Here is a 25,233-nt window from a genome sequence, read left to right as displayed (position 1 = left end):
CCCAATCAGGCATTTGCATAATATAAGCAAAAATAAATAGCGTCCATGTAAGTCAAAACAGAAATGACCAGATGGGTGAGGTAATATCGGGTCCTGAAGAAGAGCTCTATGGAGCTTGATAGCTTGTCTCTTTCACCAATAGAAGTTGGTCCAGTAAAAGATATTACCTCACCCACCTTGTCTTGCTAATATTCTGGGACCAACACAGACAACACTGCAAACAAATGCAGAAATGGAAATTTTAAACTTCTTGCCACAAATTACTGTCATTTTTTGTTTGTGTATGTGAAGAGAAAAACAATTAACTGGAAAATGCAACCCAGACACAAAGAAATTATAAACAAAAGCAAGGATGCTTAGACACATATATGAGGAGGCAATTTCTGTGTTCATTCCTTCATGCATTATAGACAATCCAAATGCATGTTATCCATATTGAAATTGTGACAGCCTATCGGAAGAATGGCTCAAGCAATCATTTCCATTTCTGGTAGCTATTTGCAGGCAGAGCAGCATTTGCATGTTTTTGAACACATGCTGGCAGCAAAGAGGCACTTAGTTTGAGAAATGATGCCACAAAGATAGATGGTACAGCATTTAAAAAACAAAACAAAACCCAACCCTGCTGATATACAGAATAGTTGGCATTTTCACAGACGTGTGGTCATGAAACCATCTGAATGAAACCTATTATTTACATACTGCAGAATCATCAGGAAATATCTCCCCAGCATATGACTCTACAGGTCAAGCGAATCGCCAGAGAAAGCAGAAGAGCAGAAGCAGATCACTAACCCAATGTGCACACAGTTTTTCAGATTTATCTCATTCCTAAGTAGAATATCCAAAGGGTGGTTTGGCCCAAACATCTTATCTTTAAAGTTCCATAATACAGGAGGAAACGTGACCTTTGTTGCAGCTTATTATTTCTTAATTGAACTGCCCATTTGAAATGAACAATTAAAAAAAAGTATCACCCGCGTAGATCCAACGTGGCTGCATACATACTTAGGAAGGTTTCAGAGTAACAGCCGTGTTAGTCTGTATTCGCAAAAAGAAAAGGAGTACTTGTGGCACCTTCATCTGATGAAGTGAGCTGTAGCTCACGAAAGCTCATGCTCAAATAAATTGGTTAGTCTCTAAGGTGCCACAAATACTTAGGAAGGGGATTCCATACTGCATACATACTTAGGAAGGGGATTCCATACTGCATACATACTTAGGAAGGGGATTCCATACTGCATACATACTTAGGAAGTGTGAGCAACACTGCACATGATTGAGGATGACACCACATGCTGCGTTTTTAAAAATTTACTGATAGAACAATTCCGTTTGTCATTATTTGGAATAGGATTTAGTTATTTTTAAAAATATATTAATTATTATTATTAACATTTGTACGATGGTAGTGCCTCAAGGCCTCATCCAGATTGGGCCCAGTAGTGCTGGGCACTGTTCTAATGTAACTCACTGGTGAGTGTGCATTCCAAGGCCAACTTCCTCTCTACGATTCGCAAAGGGTATGAGTTGGTACAGTCCCAGCTAAACAGCCGTGTCTCTTTAGCTCAAGCTGTAACAGCTTATGCTTTTAGCTCTGGAGGTTACCTGGTGTGTTAGCCAAGACTTCGGCTGCCACATGAACAGAACAAACAACAATCCCTGCCCCAAAGAGTTTACAATCAAAAATGAAAGTTCCGGACAAGCAGCATGGGCTTGAGCAAGGCAGCCCAGTGTGTGTGAACTGATGGATGATAATCATTACAGGGATGACCAGTGAAGTAACTTTGTTCAGCAGCTTTGGTTCTACAGTTCCACCTGCCACCCTAAACCTTACCACTGCTTTCTTCTGGGGCACGTGTGGCCTAACACTCACCCCTTCTCTTTAATAACATCAGGTAGCCCATTCTCAGGGAGTTCAAAAGGCACTAGGTGGGAAGACTGCAAGGCAGAGCTATTTCCTTCTAAAGTAAACCCATTCTCTAGTTCATTGGGATGACACACACAGCAACATGCTCTTCTCCAGCCTATAAAGCACAAGGGAGAGAGAGGGGGAAAAAACCCACCCCAAATCTCCCATTCTTGATGCTCCTTTCTAATAAGTTTTCAAGAAAAATTATTACAAAATTGTTTTGGCTAGCTGCTAAAGTCCTCTCCAAAGACCGCAAGAATTAAATGAGAGTTATAGTTGGTCACACTAGTCTGGTGCTGCAGGTCCACATTTATCAGGGCAGTTAAAATTATGACTTGATAGCTATCACTTGCATTAGCCTGGGATCAGTCTGCTTCAGTGAAGAGAAATATGGATCACTTCATTTGGGAGCAAAAATCCACAATGCTCATTATTAATTTGAACTGTAATTGCACCTACAAGTCCCAGCCCCACTGTACTAGGTATTGCTCAAACATATACCAAAGAGAAGGTTCCTGCCCTGAGGAGTTGATAGTTCGAACCGGATCTTCAACATCAGAGCTGAGTACTGTTCAGCAAATGACAAGAGAGAAAAATAACGGCTGGAAGTATGTAGCCAAGCTGTCCCAAGAGGTATCACCAGAGGACTGCTGATAAATTAACACTATGATGGTATATTTGTTCCTGTCCACCAATAGCATGCTCCAGCTTTCTAACACTGCAAGGATATGCTAATTGGCTGCTGATTATTAAATGGCCACTAGAGGGTAATATTTATTAGAGAAAATGTTGCTTTCCCAGCTGTTTTGTAAGCAATTACTTACACATTACAGGTGGAAAGACTGATTTATCTTTTTTTAGTTCATTAGACGCTTTGACAATCCACCAAACCAAAGAAGATGAAGTCTGCCAAAAGGGATTTTCTCAGAGAGAGATTTACTTTGGCCAGAGTAAATTCAAAGCACAGCTTTACAACTGCATACGCTGATGGTTGCTTTTAAGAATGAACTGTACAAATCTGTGATGAAGCAATGGTAGAAATAGATACAAGGTGTATCTCTTTTCACAGGCTGCTGCAGGGGGAGCGGTAGCTTAGCTCTGCTTACGAGAGGGGAGTTGTATATGTTGAGTTTTATAGGGAGTTCAGTTAGGGTGTCAGCTGTATTTTAATTTTAGTTTTTTGAACTTGTATAAGGAGCCAGCGCTCTTTTTATCACTGAAGAAATCCAAAGAAATAATAAATAAAATGAGAGAGGTGGAACTGCAACACGTCAGTCATCTCCCTCTATTGAACAGTCACCTAGAAGGAGATCTGAGACTGAATTGTCATGATTAGGTTTCTATAAAAGTGAGAGGTTTAAGAAAAACACAGGACTTGCCATATCACACTAAGTCACACAGAAAAATTTCTTCCTGACCTCACTGGACCTTTGGGAGATACCTTGAAGCAAGCGGATCAATAGCCCCTATAGTTTTTATCTTAGCAAGTATAGTCCATTGTGAGCATTACATACCTGCTCTGACAGAGAGCTGCTATATTTTTTAGACATCCTTTTCTTCATGGTTTCTTTTACAGACTTCACCTTTTTGCCAAGAGATATACGGGAGGCAGAGGGTGATTTGATCACTTCTTTATAAATGAAGTCTCCTTCTTTGCCCTGCAAAATAAAATAGGGGGTTATGTCTATAAAATAAAATACAAGAGCAAATTCTTGCCACGCTGCCTGCCTGTTATATCTCACTCCAGCGCTCAGTGCAAAAAGGTATCCGGGGGTGACACGAAGGTAGCACAGTGTTTGGTTCACTGCTCTCAGCTTCAGCATGGAATCCTTCTCTTTTTTGGCCTTGACAATAAACTCGGTGCATAAACCACTGTAGCATTCTCATCGACTCTTGCTGCTTCTCAGACCTGATTATAAGAACTGGTTTGCGGCCCTAGAGGTACTGCATGAAGTTATGTTGGGGATTCAGTAGAGGGCATTCCTCCGCTTTGAGTTACCATTGAACATTCGAGCTGTTAGGCAACACTACCTTCTGATACAACATAAAATCGTAGTCCGATCTGTTGCTTGGTCAGTAAAGATCCCCTACCCTTTTTTACACAAGAGTAGGCATTGCTAACCTTGTGATCCTAGCCAAATACTTGCTTGGATAACTGCATTCTGCCTGCCTGAATTCCCATTTTATTTTCAACTGGATAAGCTGCATTCTCTCTTCTAAACTGTTGTGTAGGTTTCCTATAGTTTAAACTAGTTGCTGCATCCACCACACGTGTTAAGTGGCTGCACTGATTGATTCTTACACAGACAGTTTACACAATCCGTAAAGCACAATATTTCTCCATATGGCTTCCAAAATACATATTATAATACAACTCTGTTAGATAGGCACTCGTAGCACCTCCATAGCCAAGGCTGCACTGAGATTTGCACTGCGAGAGGACAAAAACCCATTTCACACTTTAAAGGTTGAATTTAATCTTCAATATGGTGCAATAACCCTTCAGGAGGATAACTGAATTTTCCACAAAGATTATAATTTTGTTTTTAGAAAAAAGGTCATTATCATTACAAAAACCAAAGACAACATACATGCAAACCCCCAAACAAAGCTAGTCTAGATAAAAAACCCTCTCCCTCCCTCTTCTAAAAATCATTGTGAAATCTGGCAGTCACCAACTCTACCTTCCTTTCTCTTTGCAAAGATAACCTAATTGCTAACTTTACTGCTTCTTTTCATCAAGTTAAAGATAACCTTTTGTCTTGTGAGTTCTGAAAAGACATTAAACTAATGCAGTTAGAGACTTTCAGCAAATCCACTTGATCTGCATGCATTAGTCTCGTATACCATATCTTTCTCACTGCTGGTGGAAAGGGAAAGCATAACATCTAGATTTCATAGTTTCCCAGATCAAAAGGTAACCTGAACAAAACATCACAACTGGTTTAAAGATACTAGCTAAAAGATATACATCATGTGCTTATAAACCACATGTAAGGAAGAAAATCACTGAGTACAGATTTCTCTAGTCCCAAGGAAACTAATCTCTCCTCATTATCAGACATGTTGGCAATAGGTTGTTTTATTATTTAGATTTGATCTAAACTACTTGATATAAAAGAATTGGCAGAGACCAAGGCTAAAATAGTAAAAGTTGTTCTTGAGGGGGGAAAATGGTACAGTGAGCTGATCATTATTTATAATATAGTTCTTTTTGGTTGCAGACTTCACAACAGCAACTTTTGGATCAAAGTAATACATTTGAGAGTTTATTTTTTAATACCAAAAATAGCATTAAGAGGCTGGGGGGAGGACTGCCAACTTCAGAACAGGCACTTCTATAGTGACTTCCATCCAGATATCTCAAAGCCTTTCACAGACACCAATGAGTGAAGGCCTAAAACATTTTTGTATGCATTTTATAGATGAAGCACTGAACCCAGATTAAATAATTTGGGGGCCCTGTGACTATGAAAATTCGGCCCCCACCTCACATGGACCCCAGAATGCCCCTCTTCCCTACCCCACTCAGACCCCTGAATGCCCCTTCCACCCCACCCACCCCCCAAATGCCCCCACACCACATATACCCCAGCCCCACTTTTCATGACAGCCATCACACACACATCCCACCTAACTGCGACCCCAACCCCTCAGCCCCATTTATAGCAGTCCCCACCATCTCCGTCCCCAACCTCACAACCCCTCCAACATTCCCAGCTTTCCCCCAGCCCTCACCCCACAGTCCACCAAGAACTCTCATCCAGCCTCTCACCCACTGCCCCAGGACCTTCCTGGTCATTCACAGATGCCCCTCCAGTGGAATGCTCTGCTTCCATCTCAGGCTAGGGTGGCTCCTCCCAATTCCAGCTACCCTGCGATTCTCAGGTTTGGTCCGGCCACCCCTCATGGAGGGTAGCTAGGCAAAATTGGAGGAAGTGGCATTGAGAACTGCCTCGCTGGGTCGCCGCACCACTCAGTTTTGTTTTGGTTTTTTTTCCAGTGGTTAGGGCTCCCTGCCCCCCGCCAAGATGGGGCCCTGTGCAAATGCACTGAAGGCACATTCGTTAATCCACAGTGGTCATTGTCATCATCTTCTTCTTATGTTCTGGTCACAAATTAGATATTTTTCCATCTGTGGTGAAGCACAGATATCACTTGACTTGCCTGAGGTGATGCAGCAAGTCAATGACTTAGCTAGGAATAGAACAGAGATCTGACCCCTAGTCCTGTGCTGTAACCACCTGATCATTCTCACATACAGTATATAAACAAACACACACACAGTATATGGTTGTCACAAAGCTGAGAAACCAGTGCAGTTGGTGGTTAAAAATAATAATTGTGCTCTCTGGGCTGCTTACTTGGATCCCCAAACTGCTATTATAGAACTACACCGAAGACTACATTGAACTCCACCAAGAAGCATTTCATAGTACCACACATGAGGAGCCTCCTGCTATTTCAGACCCAGCCCTTCCTACCTCCTACTCACCATTTGGTCAGAGTTGTTGTTTCCAATGTGCAGGGAACGATTTGTCAAGTCAAATCCTCCAAAGCTACAGGTTCTCTGTGGAAAGGACAGGATTAGTACAGAAACAATCACATTACAAACAATTAACTCACTCAAGCATCTTCTCCCATTTGGAGAACATCACTGAAAACACAAATGTATGCAGAAGATGGAAATGGAAAAAAGGATGAGAAACTGAGAAAACTGTCCACTCATTTTATGTAGTAAGCCTTTCAATTTTCTGGCAACCTGATTCCAGCCTCCTCCCCTATACTAGTCCAAAGTAGTATTCCTATAGTCAGGGGCCCCAATCCTGTGAGGTGTTGAGTGAGCACCTCCTGGGAGTAGCTGAACACCTTCAACTTCCACTGAAATCAATGGATGAGCTAAGCACCTTGCATAATCAGGCCCTGGGGGGTGGGGGTGTGGGGACATAACCCCAGTCCAGCTGTCAAAAAGGGATATGCCACCAGAGGTTTTATTCTTCCAAAGCAATGACTCCAGTTTAGGCATCTCTCACACCTGCTTGGTGGTACAAAGCAGCTTTATCACCTGCTGGGAAAGAAAGCAGGTCATATTTACAATGGCACGATTAGCCCAGTGGAGTGACTCACTCACTGCTCCTCAGACCTGGCCAAAAACTCTGATACTGTAGATAATAATCTTCCTGCCTAAAAGCATCAGCACTATGACACCGGTTCCCTCCCAAAAGCACAAAGCCACAGCGTGACCAATCACACTAAGTAAAGCTACACGTCCACAGCAAGAAACAACATGTTCAGCTCTGGCTGATGGACCTGTTCTAAAGCTCTTGTATCAGCTGGAAGAGGACTGGCCCCTTTGAACTCAGTGGGAATACAACTACTGCCTTTCAATACAAGCAGGTAAAACTGTTAAAACTTTTTCCCCCCTCAAAAATTGGAGCACAGTACTGTACTGCAGTGACCTTGCTCTGTTCCAATGACTGTGTTTAGATTCTTTTCACTGACAGTAACCACATGGGACATCCCAGGGAAATAAGGATGCAGCAATTAGTATTTATTTGTATCAATGGTAATATTCGGTAGCTGATTTACAGACAGGTAGTTCTCTGTTTTAAATGATCTCTTTATAGTTAGACAAAGCGATGGGGAAATGCCTGAAGAACATTGGTGTGCTTTTTTTACATCCTGATCCAACACATAATGAAGTCAATTGAGAGATTTCTAGTGACATCAATGGCATTAGATCAGGTTCTTAGTTCTTCAGAGTTGCCTAACAAACATCCAGAAGCTGTTGAAAGGCTTGAAGGTAGGTAACACCTATCAGCTGACAGCTACTCAACGAAAAGCCTGGAGACTGTGATTTGCAGGAAGAAGACCCAAAAATTACAGTCCCCAATGGACAATTTGATTAATTGGTCCTATTAGAAAAAACCTTTGTTCTACCTTATTCATTTCTAATCAGGTGGGGTGGGACAAAGCAGAACAACATATGGGGATGAAGAAAGTTGCATGACCTCGAACCTGTCAAAGTTGGCTATGGATAAAGCAGCGGGTGTCTCTTGAAAGCTATCAGCTTTCTCTCCCTGCACATTCAGTGGCACTTAAAGAAGCTGGCCACAGGAGCAGGGCAACAGGCTCAGACATAAGTCCAGAGGGCCAAGCCTTTGCTCCTCTGCTCCCATGGCACTCAGATGCAAGAACATGTGAGATCCAGCTTCATGGAACCACCTTCAATGAACACTCCTACTCCAAGCAGCCCACAGCCTTCTGCTGAGTTGGGAGGAGGAAGAGGGAACTGCAAACAAGAGAGCAACATCTAGAACACACAAGAGAAAAACAAAGAGAAGAGAAAAGATGAGCAGAAAAAAAGGTGTGAGAGCAGAAAGACTATGGACAGGAAAAGAGATGACAGCAACTGTAATGAGGCATGGTGAGAGGCCACCTAGGGAGGGCTGTGTGTGTGCGTGCGTGTGTTCACTGGGTTAAGGGCATCCCTCTGTCACAAGGGGGATATTAGCAGAAAAAAGTTTGAGAACAAATGACTTAGTCACACTGGTCAAGGCGAGCTCACAACCTAGCTGTGAGAACGGTTTTATAAAAAGTCATACGCTAGCCACACCAGCAAACACCACCATTAAGATCTGTGTTTCATACACAGCACTTTTTAACCCAGGGGTTGGCAAACTATGGCCCAAGGGCCGGATCTGGCCCATGAGCCATTTTAAGCCGGCCCGCAAGCTCCTGCGGGGGAGCGGGGTCTGGGACTTGCGCTGCTCCAGCGCTTCAGCTGCGGCGCCGGGTTGGGGGCTGCACCACGTGGCTCAGCCCTGCTGCGGTGCTCCAGCCAGGGCACCGGGTCACCGCAGCATGGCCCCGCTCTGGGGCGCAGGGTCGGGGGCCACTCCACGTGTAGGAGCCGGAGAAGGGACATGCCACTGCTTTGGGAGCTGCTTGAGGTAAGCGTCGTTCAAAGCCTGCACACTTGAGCCTCTCCCCACACCCCAACCCTGATCCCCCTCCCGCCCTCCGAACCCCTCGGTCCCAGCCCAGAGCATCCTCCTACATCCCAAACTCCTAATTGCCAACCCCACCCCAGAGCCCGCCTCCCCAACCAGAGCCCACCCCAAATTTTGTGAGCATTCATTGCCTGCCACACAATTTCTATTCCCCGATGTGGCCCTCAGGCCAAAAACTTTGCCCTGCCTGTTTTATCCACATAACTGGGACCTTCTGTGCCAAGCAAATTCTAATTAATCCCACCTTGCTCAGATAACCTAACACTGAAGAGAGGACAGTGGAACAGAACTTAAGGAATTGTTCTCAGCCAATGGCTTTTAAGCTAGCCAGAGTAGTTCTTGTAGCAATCTTCTCTGAGAAGAAAGTCCTTGTAAATCTTTACCTTGCCCTTTCATGTCACTTAGATCATTTCTGCTAATACTGTACCAAACAAAAAGTCTGTGGATGAAGAGAGGGATATTCAATGGAATGGTCATGCAATCAAAAAATCCCAACATATTAGGATACTGGGAGGAAAGAAAAACTGATGTGATTCAAAAATTTCAAGCATGCCCAGGTCACCGAAACAAATATAAATGACAAAAACAAATGGCAAGACTAGACTGTGACCACTTCCACTGAATACAAAGGCATTACAATTACCCTGAGGTTGCAGCAAGCGTTACAATTTTAGGAAGAAGGACTGGAGGTGCTTGAAGGTCATGAGACTCTTATCAGGTTTCTGCTGTTTTAAAAAGAAGTTTCTTTCAAGCTAATTGATTAGAAAGTCCACTCCAAAAAAGAAAAGAAAAGAAGCGCTCTCCTTTTCTTCTCTAATTTTATCTTTGTGAACAAGCTAATGAGTTCCATAATGAGACTTCAAAAGTGAGACTACTCACATGTTTTTAAATGATTAAACAGATTCCTCTTTGGGATGGCATCTGTATTTACAAGAAGAGAACATCAAAGGGCATTTCTAATGCATAACTGTGGTATTTTAGAAGACATGAAGAACTAGCGGAAACTAGCGGATCTTGTCAGTCTGCATATGCCCCACAAATATTCAACCTGCAGAGGGGTGTTTCAGGTACAATCAATTAAAATGTCATTACATAAAAGAATATTGTTCAAGAACACTATTTCTGGAAGTAACATGACACTACCAGTGATGAGTCAGCTAGTCCCAGCTATATTGGAATTGGAAAAGGTTCAGAAAAGGGCAACAAAAATGATTAGGGGTATAGAACGGCTTCTGTATGAGAAGAGATTAATAAGACTGGGACTTTTCAGCTTTGAAAAGAGGCCACTGAGGGGGGATATGATAGAGGTCTATAAAATCATGAGTGGTGTAGAGAAAGTAAATAAGGAAGTGTTACTTACTCCTTCTCATAATACAAGAACAAGGGGCCACCAAATGAAATTAATAGGTAGCAGGTTTAAAACAAACACAGGGAAGTATTTTTTCATGCAATGCGCTGTCAACCTCTGGAACTCCTTACCAGAGGGTGTTATGAAGGCCAATACTATAATGGGGTTCAAACGGGGGCTAGGTAGATTCAGGGAAGATAGGTTCATCAATGGCTGTTAGCCAGGATGGGCAGGAATGGTGTCCCTAGCCTCTGTTTGCCAGAAGCTGGGATTGGGTGCCAGGGCATGGATCACTTAATGATAACTTGTCTGTTCATTCCCTTTGGGGCACCTGCCACTGGCCACTGTCAGAGGACAGGATAGTGGGCTTGATGGACCTTTGGTGTGACCCAGTATGGCTGTCCTTATGTAGGCTACACAGAAGCACCAGTGGAATAGCCAGGAGAAACTGTTAATTGTACTGGGTCAAAATAAAGTATTACCACAGTTGCCATCAACCAAATACAAGTGTATGCCTGCTGGGTGTGGTGCTCTTTTCCCCTCTGGTGGTACTCAACCATCTTGAGATTAATGAGTCTGCTACAGTCTTAGCTAAAAGCCATGCGGCTTTTAACTCATGCTGTTAAAAGCATACACTCCTCTGCTGGCTACCCTTCCCTGTATCCCAACTTCCCAGGTCTCACCTCCATCACATGCTAGGGAGCAGGAGCTGCAGTCAGGGGCAGGGCAGAAGTGACTCAGAGATTCTCTGCTGGAGAGAGAAGTTGGGGAGGAAAGAAGACATGTAGATAACAAAGCCCTCTACCTCTCTTGAGTGCTGGACATGTGGGGAGGGAGGCTACAGAGCTGGAGTGCACTGTGTTAGCAATTGAGAGGAAAACTGAGGGGGAAGATCTGGGATAAGAGTAGGACGGATAACAGAAGGAAGCAGAAGGAGAGAAGCAGAATTTACTCAGTCTTCCATCCACCTGAAGGATTTAGGTACCCTACAATATTTCCTTTTAAGGAATGCTGAACTAATTTATGAAACAGCAGAAAACTTTTTTCACATTGCTTCTCTTTTCCCCAAAATCTCAATTTCTGAATTAGAAGAGTTTAAAAGAAGCTTTTAGTGGTAAATTTTGCTCTTTCCCATTGAGTCACTCCATGCACATGGGAACCGCAGACTTGACAATGCTCTTCTCTTTATACACTGAAAGGGATTATACCAATTTCTTCACTGGGGACTAGAATGGCCCCTGTCCTCACAGCTCATTTTTGCATTTAACAACTTCTATTGGCAAATGAGAGGGGGAAAACACTGTACTAAAGTTTACAGGTTGGGACAGAAAGCAGAAACAATGCTGACTGCAACCTCACAGGAACTGGAAGGCCACCTTCATGACAGCTCTTTGACTCACAGACTTTTGGTGGATTCTCAAGAGAACCCTTTTAGTACAACGGTCCACTGTGGCAGCCCACTTCCGTTTGGCCTCCTCATCCTCATCCAGCAGGCATCTCCTCAGGTCCTGCTTGTCAGCCTTGCTCATGGTCCTGTCAGTGACGGGACGCACCAGCTGTGATAGGTTGAGGTGACTGTACAGGCTTCTCTCCACCACGTAGGTGATATTGAACTCACTGACAGAGGTGCGCCCTCGAAGCCTTCTGTTTGGGAAGCCACAACCTCCTCCCCCTTTGGCTTTGTGCCGGAGCAGTTGTAGGTCACAAGTTGCAGGGGATGCGCCTTTCCTGACAGGACGCTGGCAGAGAAAAGCTCTGGAACAGGAATAGTTAGTATCCATTTTCTTCAATCGGATCTGCTTCCTGACACTCTGAACCTCCTCCAGGGACACCAGGAGATGGTGCTTGTGCCTGGTGCTGTCATAAAAGCAAATACTTTCAGTACTTACCCCATGGCTCAGGGAGCCAAGGCCCTTCTTCATCTCCCCCTCTGTCAAAGAGCGGCAAACCTTCTGGGTCTTCTCCTCTTCTGGGTAAGAAAAAAATGTCCCCAGCTTCTTGGGGGGCTTAATAAGTCCACGGCTATCAGTTTTGCTGAGGGTCTTAACCAGCTTCCTATTAGCACCCCAAGTATCTAGGCTGCTGGATGAAGGAGAAGTGGTGAGTGAGTCTGAATCATCCTCAGGCTGCTTTTCAGAAGAGCCATCTAAATAGAATTGCTTCTTGTGAACTCCTGAGTAAAGTGCCGATCTGTCATCCAGTACAGGAGAGCTGTCAAGTGAGTGCTCGTCCACACCTATAGGGGACAAAAGCAGCAAAACATACATCATCTTTCCACTTATCGTCTAATTTACTCATACACTAATGAGTCTTCCCCTGGAGGTTGTGCTCTGGCCAATCATTTCATTAAATTAAGACAACAACAACAAAATACAGATACTTAAAATGGAGAAAATATTCCTGACTACTTGTGATGCACAGTGGCCCATAACGTTTTTGTCGGTGGACAGACTTGCAGCCAGTTCTCCCACTTCCATAAGCAAAGCAAGAATTCTGGGATAACTTAATTAAGAAGTAGCCTTAAAGAATATTTTAAAAAGACATTACCAAGACCTTTTCAGCATTTTAAACATCATTCTCCCCTTCCAAGTGGTGTCAGTAATGAAGCTTTAAAAAGTTGAAATCAAGATGCTTCTTCCCAGAACGTATTTTTTCATCAATCACTGCACACACTGTTTTATTCTATTAATTAGAAATAATAATAGTAATAAAACTACTTTGCACTTATACAGTGCTTTTTCATTCACAAACCTCACAGAGCTATAATGAAGGAGAAGAAAGTATTTTCTTTCGTTTATAGATGAGAGAGATGAAGAACAGAGTAGTTAAGTGGCTTGTCCAAGCAAGTCAGTGGCAGAGGTGAGACCAGAACCCAGGTGTCCTATCACATCACTTATATGCCAGACTATGCTCCTCCTGTTGGTTTTTTATTGTCACTCTGGTGCTGAGATGTTGGCAATGGGCCAAATTCTGCTGTTCTTAATTGAGCAACATTCCCATTGAATTCTAAAAAGTTTGCTCAGTTGAGGACTGCAGATTTTGATGCATTGATATTTACGTATTTATTTAAAGAAAACAAGGAAACTGAAGGACTGAGTGTGGAGGGAATCTTATCAGAAGTTACATGTATTTTGTAAACACAGTGAAATCACAGGAGTTTTCCCCACTTCTTTCTTGCAAAACACACTGCAGAAAAGTGTGAAAAGAAATGTGTACACCCACAGGGGCTCCCATACCATTCTGCTGGGTCGTAGAGCTCAGCTACCAGCAATGCAATGAAATTGTTATGGGCAAGAAATGCATTCAAGATACCCAAGAGCAAACACCACACCAAACATCCCCACTTGGTTTAGATTTCCAATCGCCAGTTCTGCTACAAGCCAACAGTATTTCTCTGTGTAAGGTATGGAGCTGAGCCCAAGGATCATATTGAAAGGCTAGAGCTTCCTGGGGGTGGCACCGAGTTCTATTTACATTATGTTTACTTAACGCATTTGTGAGAGAAAGGAAGTAGGTCAAATTGTGGGTGTACCAACCTCAGCATCCCTTTAAAAATATGCTTTTCAGCCGCTTTCCATATTTTAGGTGGAAAAAATTATTTTTCAAACTGAAATATTATTTTAAAATAATGGCTAGAACAAAGATACAAGAACGGGACCTGGGCTGCTTTTGGGATTAGTGGAGGCAAATAATACACTTAAAACATAATTCCTTTTTACGTGTAAGGGTTTAGAAAACATTTTCTTCAGATTTTTCTACTGAGCATCTTTTAAGCCAGATGCTGAGTTAGGGAAAAATGCCAAAAAATATCACGCACATACATGACAGTTCTGCCCAATATATTAGCTAGGGCATGTATATAGGCAATTCACACATCTGTATGTGTTCCCAAGTGCTCACAGAGCTGTCTTGTACAGATTGAATTAATTTTTAGTGAGTTGTGAAACTTTCTTTTTAAAAGAAAACTAAAGTTTTATCCATCCCCACTATAACTCAAGTGGCTTCCACAGTGTTACAGCCGGGATGAATTTGGACCACTGACTTCAATTATGGTGTTGGTAAACTATCCTAATAATAGTGAATAAATTCCAACATGCAAACATTGCAGGTCTAGCCTCAGCCTAAACAAGGATGTAAATTCAGAGTTGAGACTTCCTATTTCATCTTCTGTTCATTCTGTCGGCAAGAGACATCTGCTGCACACACATTAGTTGAAACCTACGCCTCTCTTCTGTGAAGGTACAGCCAGCTAAATAAAGGAATGGTTGTGTGCCAGATTTGACACTCTTAACATCACTTGCACTGAACTGTTCAGTGGTTCAATTACTTTTCCTTTTCCCAGTGTAACAGAATAATAGTTCGCATGAGAGTGAATAAGCGTTGACAAATTACATTGGCCTATTGAGAAAATATGTATTTAAACAAGTTGCAAAATATGCATTGTGTGTCATAGGCCACAACAGATGTTGTAAGGAGTCAGTCCATAGTATAGAGCAGGGGTGGCCAAACTTACTGACCCACTGAGCCACATATGAAAATCTTTGGAAGTCTGAGAGCCAGGGCACACCTGACGGGAGTTGGGGCTTCAGCCCCTCGTAAGAACATAAGAATGGCCACACTGGGTCAGACCAAAGGTCCATCCAGCCCAGTATCCTGTCTGCCGACAGTGGCCAATGCCAGGTGCCCCAGAGGGAGTGAACCTAACAGGTAATGATCAAGTGATCTGTCTCTGGCCATCCATCTCCACCTTCTGACAAACAGAGGCTAGGGACACCATTCCTTACCCATCCTGGCTAATAGCCATTAGTGGACTTAGCCTCCATAAATGTATCCAGTTCTCTTTTAAATCCTGTTATAGTCCTAGACTTCACAACCTCCTCAGGCAAGGAGTTCCACAGGTTGACTGTGCGCTGAGTGAAGAACTTCCTTTTATTTGTTTTAAACCTGCTGCCCATTAATTTAATTTGATGGCTCCTACTTCTCATATTATGGGAAGTAAATAACTTTTCCTTATTCACTTTCTCCACACCACTCATGATTTTATATCCCTCTATCATATCCCCCCTTAGTCTCCTCTTTTCCAAGCTGAAAAGTCCTAGCCTCTTCAATCTCTCCTCATATGGGACCCGTTCCAAACCCCTAATCATTTTAGTTTCCCTTCTCTGAACTTTTTCTAATGCCAGTATATCTTTTTTGAGATGAGGAGACCACATCTGTACGTAGTATTCAAGATGTGGGCGTACCATGGATTTATATAAGGGCAATAAGATATTCTCCGTCTTATTCTCTATCCCTTTTTAATGATTCCTAACATCCCATTTGCTTTTTTGACTGCCGCTGCACACTGCATGGACATCTTCAGAGAACTATCCGTGATGACTCCAAGATCTCTTTCCTGATTAGTTGTAGCTAAATTAGCCCCCATCATACTGTATATGTAGTTGGGGTTATTTTTTCTAGTGTGCATTACTTTACTTTCATTCACATTAAATTTCATTTGCCATTTTGTTGCCCAATCACTGAGTTTTGAGAGATCTTTTTGAAGTTCTTCACGGTCTGCTTTGGTCTTAACTATCTTGAGCAGTTTAGTATCGTCTGCAAACTTTGCCACCTCACTGTTTACCCCTTTCTCCAGATCATTTATAAATAAGTTGAATAGGATTGGTCCTAGGACTGACCCTTCGGTAACATCACTAGTTATCCCTCTCCATTCTGAAAATTTACCATTTATTCCTACGCTTTGTTCCCTGTCTCAGTTCTCATGAAAGGATCTTCCCTCTTATCCCATGACAACTTAATTTACGTAAGAGCCTTTGGTGAGGGACCTTGTCAAAGGCTTTCTGGAAACCTAAGTACACTATGTCCACTGGATCCCCCTTGTCCACACGTTTGCTGACCCCTTCAAAAGAACGCTAATAGATTAGTAAGACATGATTTCCCTTTACAGAAACCATGTCCAGGGGCCTCACTGGTTGTTTAGCAGGCTTTCTGCTTCTGATATAAAATTAAAAAATATTTTGTTATTACCTTTTGAGTTTTTGGCTAGCTGTTCTCCAAACTCCTTTCTGGCTTTTCTTATTACATTTTTACAAGTAATTTGTCAGTGTTTATGCTCCTTTCTATTTATCTCACTAGGATTTGACTTCCACTTTTTAAAAGATGCCTTTTTATCGCTCACTACTTCTTTTACATGATTGTTAAGCCATGGTGGCTCTTTTTTAGTTCTTTTACTGTGTTTTTTATTTTGGGCCTCTATTACGGTGTCTTTGAAAAGTGTCCATGCAGCTTGCAGGGATTTCACTCTAGTGACTCACTGTACATTTTAATTTCTGTTTAACCAACCTCCTCATTTTTGCATAGTTCCCCTTTCTGAAATTAAATGCCAGTGTTGGGCTGCTGAGGTGTTCTTCCCACCACAGGAATGTTAACTGTTATTATATTATGTTCACTATTTCCAAGCGGTCCTGTTATAGTTACTTCTTGGACCAGATCCTGTGCTCCACTCAGGACTAAATCAAGAATTGCCTCTCCCCTTGTAGGTTCCTGTACCAGCTGCTCGAAGAAGCAGTCATTTAAAGTATCGAGAAATTTTGACTCTGCATTTCATCCTGAGATGACATGTACCCAGTCAATATGGGGATAACTGAAATCCCCCACTACTATTGAGTTTTTTATTTTGATAGCCTCTCTAATCTCCTTTAGCATTTCATCGTCATTATCGCTGTCCTGGTCAGGTGGTCAATAATAGATCCCTACTGTTATATTCTTATTGGAGCACGGAATTACTATCCATAGAGATTCTACGGAACATGTGGATTCATTTAAGATTTTTACTTCATTTGATTCTACATTTTCTTTCACAGACAGTGCCACTCCCCTCCTCCCCTGCAGGACCTGTTCTGTCCTTCCAATATATTTTGTACCCTGGAGTGATTGTGTCCCATTGATAGTTCTCACTCCACCAGGTTTCTGTGATGCCTATTATATCAATATCCTCCTGCCAGGGCTTGGGGTTTCAGCCCCACTCCTGCTGAAGCCCGAAGCTCTGGCAGGCATGCCACGCGGGGCTGAAGCCTTGAGACCCCCCCTACCTGCTGGGCAGAAGTCCCTACCCCACCATCTCTGCTGTAAGGCAGAGGACCCGAGCTCCCCCCAGATTCAGTCTGGTAGGTGGAGAATGGGGGAGTAGGGGTTGGGGGGAGTTCTGCGAGCCGCACTTTAACTATAAAAGAGCTGCATGTAGCTCACGAGCCATGGTTTGGCCATGCCTGGTACAGAGCCTTAATGACACTAACATATATGATTTTTAAAAATGCTATGGAGAAAAAGGTAGCAGAGAATTAGCAAGCATCAGTGACTTAGCCACTAAAAAAAATTAAGATAAAATACCGATAGATTCAGTCAGCATCAAATTTCATTGTCCAGTAAATCTACATTTAAGAGGATGAAAGAATCTGTGTGAAAAGCATGAGAAGCTGCATCTGGAAATGCAGTGAATGCCTCTCCTTTCTTTAGAAACAAGAGAAACGGGTGGGGAATTTTGGCAAAATTACCTGTGGCGAGTTCCCTGACGTGGCATAATAAAACTTCCCATAGAAATTCCCTAAGAACATAAGATTGGCCATCCTGGGTCAGACCAGTGGTCCAACTAGCCCAGTATCCTGTCTTCTGACAGCAGCCAGTGCCAAATGATTCAGAGGGAATGAACAGAACAGGATAATTTTGAGTGATCCATCCCCTCCATCCAGTCACACAGCATCTGGCAGTTGGAGGTTTAGCGATTGTGTCCTTGACCATCTTGTTGAACAGACATTGATGGACCTATCCTCCATGAAGATACCTAATTCTTTTTTGGGCCCAGTTATGCTTTTGGCCTTCGCAATATCCCATGTTTGTTTTAAACCATCTGTCTATTCATTATGTTAGGCAACCCCTAGCTCTTGTGTTACGTGAAGGAATAAGTAACACTTCCTTATTCACTTTCTTCACATCAGTTAAGATTTGATAGACCTTTATCATATCTCCCCCTTACTCATCTCTTTTCTAATAGCTGAACAATCCTAGTCGTCTTAATCTCTTCATATGAAAACTGTTCCATACCCCTAATCCTTTTTGTTGCCTCTCTCTGCACCTTTTCCAGTTCAAATATATCTTTTCTGAGATGGAGCAAACAGAACTACATGCAATATTCAAGGTGTGAGTGTACCATGGATTTATATAGTGCCATGATATTTTTTGTTTTATTATCTATCCCTTTCCTAAAGGTTGGCTAATGTTCAATTAGCTTTTTTGATTGCTTCCACACATTGAGTGGATGTTTTCAGAGAACTATCCATAATGACGCCAAGATCTCTTTCTTGAGTGGTAACAACTAATTTAGACCCCACCATTTTGTATATACAGCTGAGATTTTTTCCAGTGTGCATTACTTTACACTTATCAACACTGAATTTCATCTGCCATTTTGTCACCCAGTTTAGTGAGACTCCTTTGAAACTCTTCACAATCAGCTTTGGACTTATGAGTAATTCTGCACGGTCTGTAAATTTTGCCACCTCACTATTCACCCCCTTTTCCAGATCACTTATGAATATGTTGAGCAGTACAGCATCCCAGTACAGATCTTATGGTAACTGAGTCTACTTTTACACTTTAATGAGCAGTGGCACATGAGTCCGCAAACAGAGCTGTAAACAGAGGCATTTGAGTGGGAGTCCTGTTGGAGGAGAAAGGAGGCGGCAAGACCCTGATCCTTAGTGGCAGTCACTGAGTTTTTGTGGGTGATGTGTGCTTTTTCTGTTTTCTGTTCAGTTTGCAGAGGCTGTTAGGGGCAGTATGATCTGAGAGAAGCAGAGCCCTGATTAGGGAATGGGGCTTCTCTGATTAGGGGGCCTATAAAAGACAGCCAAGCAGCCACCCAGTGGCATAGGAGACAGCAAACTGAGCTATAAACAGGGGAATATGAGTGGGAGTTTGTAAAGGGAGTGGTGTGTCTGGTGTTCTGGTATTGTTTGGGTTTTTGGTTTGGTTTTGTTCGTTTTTCTTTTTCCTTGACAGGACTTGAGGTGGGAAGGCTATGACAGACACAGAGGCAGCAGTGGGAGTGAACCAAGCAATGGAAGAGACAATGAAGATGACCAGATGCAGAAGCTGCAGGATGTACACTATCCTAGAGCGGGTACTTGAAAAGAGTTTCGTTTGTATGAAGTGCTGCTTGATAGAGCAGATGGAAGAGAAGATCCGAGGTTTGGAGATGCAGGTGGAAACTATGGTTGAGTTTCGAAGGGGATTCGAGCAGATGATGGAGGGAAGGCAAGAGGAGGCTGAACGGAAAAGTCAAGACAGCTGCAAACTGGACTAAAGAACTCTGAGGGGAGACTACTGGGTGAGGAAAGTGGCTAGTGGAAGCATGTGACTATAAGAACCAGGCAGAGGAAAAACGACAGGCTAGTGAGGAATAAACAGAGCCCAGGAACAGATTTGCTGAGTTGGACAATGTAAAAGGCGAACAGCAGGCCGTAACTGAAAGAGGGAGGGCAAGGAAGAAGAGAAGAACGGCCAGTCCTATGGGAAGAGTCAGTCAGTGGAGCTACCCGAAGTTCAGAGCCCCAAGAGAATACAGGTTGACTTGCAGAAGATTGTAAGGGAGAATAAAAGACAAGAGGACTTGCAGCCAGAAAGAACAGGAGGAAGGCTGGAGAATATCACCATCACAAGGAAAGAGAGGTCTATGTGATTGGTAACTCTCTACTAAGAAGAACAGACAGGCCTGTCACCAGAACTGATAGGGAAAACAAAGGGTGTGCTGTCTGCCAGGAACTAAGATACGGGATGTGGACCTGAGGCCGAAGAGGATCCTAATGGGAGCTGGAAAGAATCCACTGATCGTCTTTCACGTGGGAACAAATGACACAGCTAGATTCTCGCTGGAACGTATCAAGGGAGACTATGCCAGGCTGGGGAAGATGCTTAAGGAAATGGAGGCTCAGGTGATCTTCTGTGGGATTCTACTTGTCCCTAGCACACAGACAAGATTATGGTGATCAACAGATGGCTCAGGCAGTGGTGCTATAAGAAGGGCTTTGGGATGTTTGACCACTGGGAAGAATTCATGGACAGAGGATTGTTCTCATGGGGTGGACTCCACTTAAGTAGAGAGGGAAATAGACTTCTGGGACGGAGGTTGGTACAACTGAAAAAGAGCTTTAAATTAGGAATTTGGGGGAGATGCTCATGAAGTCTCCACACCTTATTCTAACATTGAGCAGGAGGAAAATCAAATAAGAAAGGATACAGCAATGGAACAGCAAGAAAGGAACAAGCAGTGGGTAGGAGAATGGACATTAAGAGGACAGATAGTGCTGACACCAACAAAGCTAACAGTCAGGTAGGTGATACTGGCAGTAGAATGACTGTACCCAATCAAGCAAGGAATGTGGGAAAAGCCAAACAGCAACAATTAAGATGTTTGTACACCAATGCAAGGAGCCTGGGTAACAGAATCGAGAAACTAGAACTACTGGTACAGGAAGTGAAACCAGATATTATAGGGATAATAGAAACATGATGGAATAATAGTCATGATTGGAGTGCAGGTATTGAAGGGCATGGGCTGTTCAGGAAAGCCAAAAAAATGGTAAAGGTGGTGAAGTAGCATTATAGATTAATGATGAGTTAGACTGTAAAGAAATTAGAAGTGATAGAATGGATAAGACAATCTGTTTTGGGCCAAAATCACTTTTGGGGGTGTCGAAGAGCTACTAGAGGGTCCCCTGACATAGTGCTTGGGGTATGCTACATATCTCCAGGATCTGATAAGGATATGGATAGAGACCTATTTAATGTTTTTAATGAAATAATTACTATTAGGAATTGTGTGATTATGGGAAACTAACTTCCCTGAAATAGATTGGAGGACACATGCTACTAATAATAGTAGGGCCCAGATTTTCCTGGATGTGAAAACTGACAGATTTCTTCACCAAATAGTCACTGAACCAACAAGAGGTGAAGCCATTTTAGATTTGGTATTGGTGAGTAGTGATGACCTCACATAAAAACTGATTGTAGGGGATAATCTTGGTTGGAGTGATAATGAGCTAATTCAGTGTAAACTAAATGAAAAGAAACAAAAATAGATCTGCAACAAGGGCCCTTGATTTCAAAAGGGCAAAAACTTTTCAAAATTAAGGGAATTAGTTAGGAAAGTGGACCAGACTTGAGAACTCAAGGATCTTAACATGCAGGAGGCTTGGAAGTACTTTAAATCAAAGTTGCAGAAAACAATCTAAAGCCTAAAAAGAAGAGGAGGACTTGTGGCACTTTAGAGACTAACAAATTTATTTGAGCATAAGCTTTTGTGAGCTACAGCTCACTTCATCCAATGAAGTGAGCTGTAGCTCACGAAAGCTTATGCTCAAATAAATTTGTTAGTCTCTAAAGTGCCACAAGTCCTCCTCTTCTTTTTGCGGATACAGACTAACGCGGCTGCTACTCTGAAATCTAAAGCCTGCATCCCAAGAAAGAAGAAAAAATTCATAGGGAAAGGCCGCAGACCAAGCTGGATGAGCAAGTATCTCAAACAGGTGATTAACTGAAAGCCTACCAGGAATGGAAGATGGGTTTGATCAGCAAGGAAAGCTACCTCTTGGAGGTCAGAAAATGTAGCGATAAAGTGAGAACTGCCAAAATCCAAGCAGAGCTGGACCTTCAGGAAATTAAAACCAATATTAGAATGTTCTATAGCCATATAAATAAAAATAAAACAAGGAAAGAAGAAGTGGGACCTCTAAGGAGGATGTTTGAGGATGGGGTAGAGATTAAAGATAATCAAGGCATGGCCCAACACCTAAACAAATACTTTGCCTCCATTTTTTTTTAACAAGGCTAATGAAGAGCTTAGGGAGAGTGGCAGGCTGGCTAATGGGAGCAAGGATATTGAAAATAGAAATTACCACATCCACGGTGGAAGTCAAACTCAAACAGTTTAAGTTTTAGTTTAATGGGACTAAACTGGGGGGACATGGATAATCTCCATCCAAGAATATTAAACTGGCACATGAAATTGCAACCCCAATAGCAAGGACTTTTAGTGAATCTGTAAACTCAGCAGTCATACCCTATGACTGGAGGATTGTTAATACAGTAAAAGCTGTTTTATTGGGCATGTTGGGGGGTGCCCAATAAGTGAAAAATGCTGGTTAACTAAGAGGGAGGAAATTTGGGTATGGAAGGGAGTGCAGGGCTGGGGGTTCGGGTGCAGGCTCTGAGAGGGAGTTTGGGGCACGGGAGGCGGTGCTGGATCTGGGGGCGCTCACCTTGGGTTGCTCCCTGCAAGCAGCGATCTCTCCTGGCTGCTCATAGGCGGAGGTGTGGCAGGTGGCTCTGCGTGTTGCCCCTGCCCTGAGCTCTGGCTCTGCAACTCTCATTGGCCGGGAACTGCGGCCAATGGGAGCTGTGGGGGTGGTGCCTGCGGGTGGAGACAGCATGCAGAGCTGCCTGCCACACCTCTGCCTAGGAGCAGCCAGAACAGGTCGCTGCTTAATGTGAGCTGCCTGAGGTGAGCAGCCCCCAGATCTGGCATCCTGCACCCCAAGCCCCTTTCAGCACCCAAACTCTGTCTCCGAGTCCTTGCTCCGCACCCCTTCCCACACCCCAGCCCCGTGCTGGCCCCACACCAACCAAACTATAAACCGGTCATTTCAATGAAGATCAGAAATGCTGGTTTATAGAGCTTTCTGGTTGGTGAAGTGCCAGATAAAATAGCTTTTAATGTATATTTTTAAGTAAGGGGAAAAAGATGATCTAGAAAACTAAAGGCTGTTAGTTTGACCTCAATGGTATGAAAGGTCTTGGAACAAATTTTGAAAGAGAAAGTAGTTAAGGACAGAGAGGTAAATGGTAACTGGGATAAAATACAACATGGTTTTACAAAAGGTTGATTGTGCCAGACTAACCTGATCTCCTTTGAGAAGATAACTGATTTTTTAGGCAATCTACCTTGATTTCAGTAAGGCATTTGATATGGTTCCACATGGGAAATTATTAGTTAAATTGGAGAAGATGGGGATTAATATGAGAATTGAAAAGTGAATGAGGAACTGGTTAAAAGGGAGACTACAATGGGTCATACTGAAAGATGAATCATGAAGCTGGAAGGAGGTTACTAGTGGAGTTCCTCATGAACTAGTCTTGGGACCAAACTTATTTAACATTTTTATTAATGGGAGTGTGCTAATAAACTTTGCAGATGACACAAAGTTGGGATGTATTGCCAATATGGAGGAGGACTGGAATATCATACAAGAAGATCTGGATGACCTGGAGAATTTGAGGAATAAATGGGATGAAATTTAATAGTGCAAAGGGCAAGTCATGCACTTAGGTACTAACAGTAAGAATTTTTGCTAAAAGTTGAAGACTTATCAGTTGGAAGTGACAGAGGAGGAGGAAGACTTGGGTGTATTGGTTGATTCCAGTATGACTTTGTGCCGCCAATGTGCTGTGGCCATGAAAAAGCCTAATACAGTCCTAGAATACATCAGGCGAGGTATTTCCAGTAGAGACAGGGAAGTGCTAGTACCATTATGCAAGGCATTGGTGAGACCTCATCTCGAATATTAGGTGCAATTCTGGTCTCCCATGTTTAAGAAAGTTTAATTCAAACTGGAACAGGTCCAGAGAAGGGCTACTAGGATGATGTGAGGAATGAAAAACCTACCTAATGAGAGGAGACTCAAAGAGCTTGGCTTGTTTAGTCTAACCAAAAGAAGGCTGAGGGGAGATATGACTGCTCTCTATTAATACATCATAGGGATAAATACCAGGGAGGGAGATGAATTATTTAAATTAAGCGCTATTGTGGACTCAAGAACAAATGGATGACAACAAGTTTAGGCTTGAAATTAGATGAAGGTTTCTAACCATCAGAGGAGTGAAGTTTTAGAACACCCTTCCAAAGGGAGCTGTGGGGGCAAAAAACCTGACTGGCTTCAAGACCGAGCTTGATGTGTTTGTGGAGGGGATGGTATGAGGAGACTGCCTACAGTGGCATCTCCAATAACCAGTGATGGGACGCTAGATGGGGAGGGCTCTGAATTACTACAGAGAATTCTCTCTCAGTTATCTGGATGGTAGGTCTTATTCATGTGCTCATCATATTTGGTCATCATATTTGGGGTCAGGAAGGAATTTTCCCTTGGATCAGGATTGGCAGAGACCCTGTTTTTTTGTTTTTGCCTACCTCTACCGCATGGGGCATGGGTGACTTGCAGGGTTAAACTATTGTAAATGGTGGATTCCCTGTAACTTGATTTGAGAACTTCAGCAACTCAGCCAGAGGTTACGGGTCTATTATGGGGCGGGTAAGGTTTTGTGGCCTGCTATGTGTGGGAGGTCAGACTAGATGATCATGATGGTCCCTTTCTGGCCTTAAAGTCTGTGAGTCTGAGAGTCATTAAATACTAATTAGCTTGTTAACATCAACTGCTTTTGCTGGACCAAACTGATAGTAAACCAAACCAAACAAACCTAACAGCCATAAGGAGTCACACCACCTGATTTAGCACTTATACCCTGATTTTTAAGAATCATAGCAAATGTCTTATCTAGAGAATCAACTTTATTCACTCAAATTTAACTACTTGCTGAAAGAGAGGGCTGAGACCCTGACCATAGCATCTTCTGTGTTCTTGAGGAAGTCACTTGCCATCTGAAAAATGGGGATAATACTTATCAGAAGGTGTTGTGACGATTAAATAGACAGTGTTTGTAAAGCACTTTAAATCTGAAAATGATGCTCTGCCACAGAAAAACATTGTGGAAGAGAGAAAATTTCCTTGGGGGAAACTCCACACACATCATCCCCTAGTGAAGGAGAGGCTTTCAGTGGTTAGAGAGAATGGTCCTATAATCACACAGATGTCCCTTGTTGTTATTAATCACGTTTATTACAGCGATGC

General features: G+C 42.9%; 1 protein-coding gene across 2 annotated transcripts in view; it reads right to left on the bottom strand.

Moving 5' to 3' along the window:
* Nucleotides 1-25,233, bottom strand: part of SASH1 (SAM and SH3 domain containing 1) — a 55,131-nt gene that overhangs the window by 22,410 nt on the left and 7,488 nt on the right. Inside the window, exons 3-5 of one of the 2 annotated variants that reach the window (XM_077811786.1) lie at nucleotides 11,674-12,509; nucleotides 6,408-6,482; nucleotides 3,427-3,570 (exon numbers count right to left, since the gene is read on the bottom strand). In XM_077811786.1, the coding sequence (XP_077667912.1) occupies nucleotides 3,427-3,570; nucleotides 6,408-6,482; nucleotides 11,674-12,509 (1,055 nt within the window). The remainder of the gene's footprint in view (nucleotides 1-3,426; nucleotides 3,571-6,407; nucleotides 6,483-11,673; nucleotides 12,510-25,233) is intronic. The other variant, XM_077811787.1, reaches the window with a different exon arrangement.

This window comes from Eretmochelys imbricata, chromosome 3 (genome assembly GCF_965152235.1).
Source record: "Eretmochelys imbricata isolate rEreImb1 chromosome 3, rEreImb1.hap1, whole genome shotgun sequence".
NCBI classification, from domain to species: domain Eukaryota; kingdom Metazoa; phylum Chordata; order Testudines; family Cheloniidae; genus Eretmochelys; species Eretmochelys imbricata.
Note: the sequence above shows the minus strand (reverse complement) of the source record. Positions and strands in the feature narration are given on the sequence as shown.